General features: G+C 40.4%; 1 protein-coding gene across 1 annotated transcript; it reads left to right on the forward strand.

Moving 5' to 3' along the window:
- Positions 1-2,561: 2,561 nt before the first annotated feature.
- LOC145163615 (uncharacterized) lies at positions 2,562-3,986 on the forward strand. The gene is made up of 3 exons (XM_079082431.1): positions 2,562-2,786; positions 2,864-3,094; positions 3,189-3,986. The coding sequence occupies exons 1-3, from the start codon at positions 2,562-2,564 to the stop codon at positions 3,984-3,986; spliced, it is 1,254 nt and encodes a 417-aa protein (XP_078938557.1).
- The last annotated feature ends 1,262 nt before the right edge of the window (positions 3,987-5,248 follow it).

The raw sequence follows: 5,248 nt of genomic DNA on the forward strand, positions 1-5,248 counted from the left end.
TTCAGTAGTACGGGCCCATACTACCTTCCACACCTACCCATATTTGTCCCAAGTATCACCACAACACCCTAACACTATACATACACATGGCGGTCGCTCAACCTCACCCCTAGAGGAAGGCTAACTGTCGCGCAACTGACCTACCGGTCTCACACAACCACCCGACCATGAAATTTTCACCAACCCTGTAGCACTAATGTATTCTAGCCATACATAACGCTGGACCCTATAGACTTTCGAATATCCAATCCTGCCCTAAGCCCTAATCAATAAGAACAAAACATAAGGCCAGATCAAACATTCTCAGGATATAAGATCTTAATTATATACAGCTGTCATGCATGCACAAGTAACTACAGTAATGATGTCAATCTCATATAAGGAAAACCCTAGGCTAACAGGCATCATATAATCAGGCAATTCTATCATGCAATTCCTGAAGATCCCCAGCCTAGTACTAGCATGTTGTGCTAACATATCACATAATCAAATAACTTGTATGGTATTTTTGGGGTTTACTTACTGGCTCCGGCTGATCGTACACTCTGCATCCTCCTTACTTATTTTAAAAACCATTTTAAAAATTATTTATCAATCCTTCCTTGATTTGAGACTGGATTCACACAAGTGTTCCTCCAATTCACTCAAACCAAGGCCCTGATACCAACTTGTAACACCCATAACATTCAAGTCAAATTTAAACTTTTCAAAAACATTTAAAACCAATAGTTATTACAAATTTGTTTCCAAAATAGTTTATATCAGAGTTTTCCCAGAAATCCATAACAAAATATGAGGAGTTGTACGATCACGCCTTTGCCTTGCTGCGATCCCCTGATGTACCTGAAACAATAAACTGAAACTGTAAGCCCGAAACCTTAGTGAGTTCCCCCAAAATACTCATACCCACAATAATACACATATAATCATAAACACAACATACTATGGGTCCAGTCAACCATCGGGTTGGAATACCCCAGGCTCTCAACCAACAGGTTGGAATGCCAACATACTATGGGTCCAATCATCCTCGGGCTGGAATACCCCAGGCCCTCAACCAACAGGTTGGAATGCCCCGGTCTATTGGCCTCCGCACGAAGCAGATAAACTTTAACCGCCAAACAAACATGCGCACATATAACTGATAATTACATAACAGTCTATAGACAACACTGATCTAGCAGATCATACCACATAGCACAATACCATCCTATCTACCAGGATACCGATCTAACAGCTCATACCACATATCATATAATATTATCCTACCCTCTAGGATACCGATCTAACAGATCATACTAGCATAACATAACCAGATAACAGTCCAAAGGGTCGGCTTTGGTGCCTTAGACCCTTGAGTATACTGAGGATAACTCACCTTGTAATTTTCGACTCGAAAGATAAGCCCACACTCTCGGATCACTGCCAAAAACTCCACCACCTATAATCGCCATACAACCATGTTCATAAGTTCCCAAAATGCCCCCAAAAGTCCAAAAGTCAAACTATGGTCAACGTCAAAGTCAACTGCCAAGGTCAACAATCCATGTTGACCTGAACTCGTCGAGTGCAACTAGACACTCGCCGAGTTCCTTGCATAACTAACCCTCTCGCCGAGTCACTCTACTGACTCGCCGAGTCTACGACAATCTTTATTGTACTCGCCGAGTTGTTCATCCAACCCGTCGAGTTCATGACCATCTTCATATGACTCGCCGAGTCTACATTGCGACTCGTCGAGTCCTTTCAATCCTTCATCCTTACAGGTGCTTTCTAAGCCATGCAAAGGCTCCATATTGCAGATCTAAGCTCCTAGGGCATGTTTATCACGTAAAGTTGCAAACTTTACGTGCATGCAAGATGATAATGCCCCAAAACAAGCTAAAGGGGTGGCTTAAGGTAAGGGAAAGGTCATAGCTTGACAAAGACTGAAACTTTATGACAATGAGGGGCTAAAGGAGTCCAGATCTGAGGTTGCAACCTCAGATCTTGACCCAAATCGGAGAACCACCACAAAACCCCAAAAAGGGCTCTAAATCCATAAGTGAAGAGATCTAACCAAAGGAGAGTCAAGGTAACAACTTGTTGCCTTCAAAACGATGCCAAGACAGAGAAGAATCCGGATCTACAACAGCCCCTTGCTTCAAACTTCTTGAACTCCAAGCTCTTTACTCCAAGAATCTTCTTTCAAGATAAAAGCACACAAAAAATAGAGGGAAAGCACAAATTAGGGTTTCTGAATTCGAGGGAGGCAGTAAGAGAGGCTAGGGGGAATAAGTGATCCTTAGATAGGGTGCAAAACCCCAGAAATTAGGGTTTCATCCTCCAGCTCCTACTCGTCGAGTCCCTTCTTGGACTCGGCGAGTAGGTCACTTAAAACACGCGGGCCAACCCGCTGCTACTCGACGAGTAGGGCAACCCACTTGTCGAGTAGACCTTTAAATCAAGAATATTCTTATATAGATCAATACCTGAGAATCGGGGCGTTACACTTGGCGACTAGGCAGTTTAAGAGAATTTACATATTTTTAGTCCCACTGAAGTTGGGGTTTAAAGCTGGTATGAGGGACCTTCTTGGTCTAGATGGTGCCTTTATGAAAGGTCATTGTCATGGGCAGATATTGACAGTTGTAAGCTTAGACTCCAACAATGGTATTTATCCACTTGCATATACCATAGTAGAATCTGAAAATACTGCAAGTTGGAAAAGGTTCTTGGAATGTCTAGGGGATGATTTGGAGATGGGGTCTAATTCTAACTTCACATTTATCAGTGATAGGCAAAAGGTAATTCTTTATTTATGCATAATTCTTTACAATATTATAATTAACATGTATTGATTCAATCTTATATTTACTTTTAGGGTGTGATACCTGCTATAGCACAATTATATCCAAATGCAGAGCATAGGTATTGTTTAAGACACATACATGAAAACATGAGGAAACAGTGGAGAGCTAGGGAGTACAAGGAGTTTATTTGGAGGTGTGCAACGGCAACCACAATTCAAGAGTTTCAATCTACAATGAGGGAGTTAGCTGAGTATGAAAGGGCTACACATGATTGGTTGAATCAAATACCACCAATGCATTGGGCAAGAATCCATTTTACAGGTAAATAAAATTGATGATATTACTTGATATGCAACTTTTTTTGATTGGCCACTGATTTAATTGTGAATTATGCAGGTAGATGTGCTTCTGAATAACATGTGTGAAGTTCTGAATGGTAAGTTGGAGAAAGGAAGGGACAAGCCAATAATTACATGCTTGGAATTTATAAGGGAATATCTAATGAAGAGGATTTGCAATGTGGTTAAAGAGCAAAGGAAATGCCAAGGTCCTCTCACACCTACTGCAACCAAATTGTTAAAGAAGAATGAGCTACAAGCAGCTGAGTATATTGCAAGGTGGAATGGTGGTGGAAAGTATCAGGTAGCTGGACCATGGAATGATCAACATGTTGTGGACATTAACCACATGGCATGCACATGTAGGAAATGGGAGTTGACAGGAATCCCTTGCAGGCATGCCATAGCTACTTGGAGTGAGATGACAGACAACGGGGAAAGGGTAAGGGAGCTGTACACTTGGGTACATAAACTTTATTTACTAGATACTTGGAAGGCTGTATATGACTTTAAAGTTGAACCCATAAAAGGCAGGTCAATGTCGCCTAAAAGTGATTGTCCCACTAGAATTATCCCACCGCCACACCACAAAATGTCTAGCAGGCCAAAGAAGAAAAGAAGACGGTCCATGGAGGAGAGAATGAGCCAAAAGGAAAAGTCTAGTCAAATTGAAAGTGTCATAGCAAGTCAAAGTAAAACTCAAGGATCCAAAGAAGTGGAGAAGCTTAGTAGGAAATTTGGGAGTGTCACTTGTGGTAAATGCAAACAAAAAGGACACAACAAAAGGACATGTAAAGGTCAAGGTGCAGGTCAACAGGAGCGTGGAGGGGCTAATGAGGGTCATGGTCAAGAGTAGTTCGTATGGTCAAGTGTAATTTTAAGTTCTTAAATCATCTTTTGGTCTAATTTGTATGTTGGTTGTTTTAACAGTGGTTAGTATGTTAAGTTATTTTGCAATTCCAAAACTCATGTGGTTGCTTCTTTTTTGTTAGTCTTGGATATGGTAATGACAATTGCTTTTGGTTATGTGCTATGGTATTGTAATTTGCATTGACTTATTTGGATTATATGTTATGATTCAAAAACACTAAGTAAGTTCCAAAATGGTATTGTACATTTCTTATTACCATTTCTTGTATTGTATTACCATTGCGGTCTCTACAATAACAACAGTTAAATAAGATAATATTCCATACATTATAATTCGAGGTACAAGGTTCATGAAATGACCATTATAGTATACAAAGGCCTATTCATCAAAACAATAAGTTCCCAAAAAAAAACCTTAGCACCACAGGCAGAACTTAACCCTAATCCCTAATTCCACATCCAGAAAACAAGAAAAAAAATCCAACTGCACCACAAGTAGAACTTCAATTTACAAACTTCATCTTCTAATTATTTCACTGTCATCTTCAGGTAAAACCTCAAATTCTGATTTTCATCTTCTAACTCTTTCACTGAAAGCTTCAAATTGTTCATGCTCTTCAGTAGACCAGGAATGATAGCCTTAGCACGATCACACATTGGTGGATCAAACCATCCAAGGAATCGACATTTTGAGTCCTTTCAAAGACGAAGCACACAAAATTAGGGCAACAATAAGGTGTTTGGTTACAAAAATTAGAACGCTACTTTACCGGTAGAGGGCATGCGTAGAAGCGTCGGCCTGGATTGAGTGGATTCCACGACGTGCGCAACACAGAATTATTGCCACAGAAGCATATAATTGTTACCATTTTCGCAGAAAGAGTCGTTGGGGAAGATGGGTTTAAGTCGAGGTTAAATAGAGAAATTAGATTGCAATTTTGGTCCCATAAATGAAAAGACAAAAATACCCTCGTGTGCATGGCACGTGAGGAAGAAAACGGAATGCCTCTAACGGCAGTTAGAGGCAGGGACCAAATCCACAGCTCAAACATCAAATAAGGACGTTTTTTGCTAGCAAACTTTTTTTTGGACCTTACCCACAGAAATCGGCAAACCACAGGGACCATTTTTGCAATTTTGTCATATTTTTATAATTTCTCAGCCCGACCCCCGTTCAGTGTTTTGGGCATAAAACCGAGTTCATAACTCCGATTGAGATGAATTTGGACTTTCTGAAAACTAGACTCA

Source organism: Lactuca virosa, chromosome 3, assembly GCF_052849685.1.
Source record: "Lactuca virosa cultivar CGN04683 chromosome 3, Lactuca_virosa_CGN04683_v6, whole genome shotgun sequence".
Classification (NCBI taxonomy): domain Eukaryota; kingdom Viridiplantae; phylum Streptophyta; class Magnoliopsida; order Asterales; family Asteraceae; genus Lactuca; species Lactuca virosa.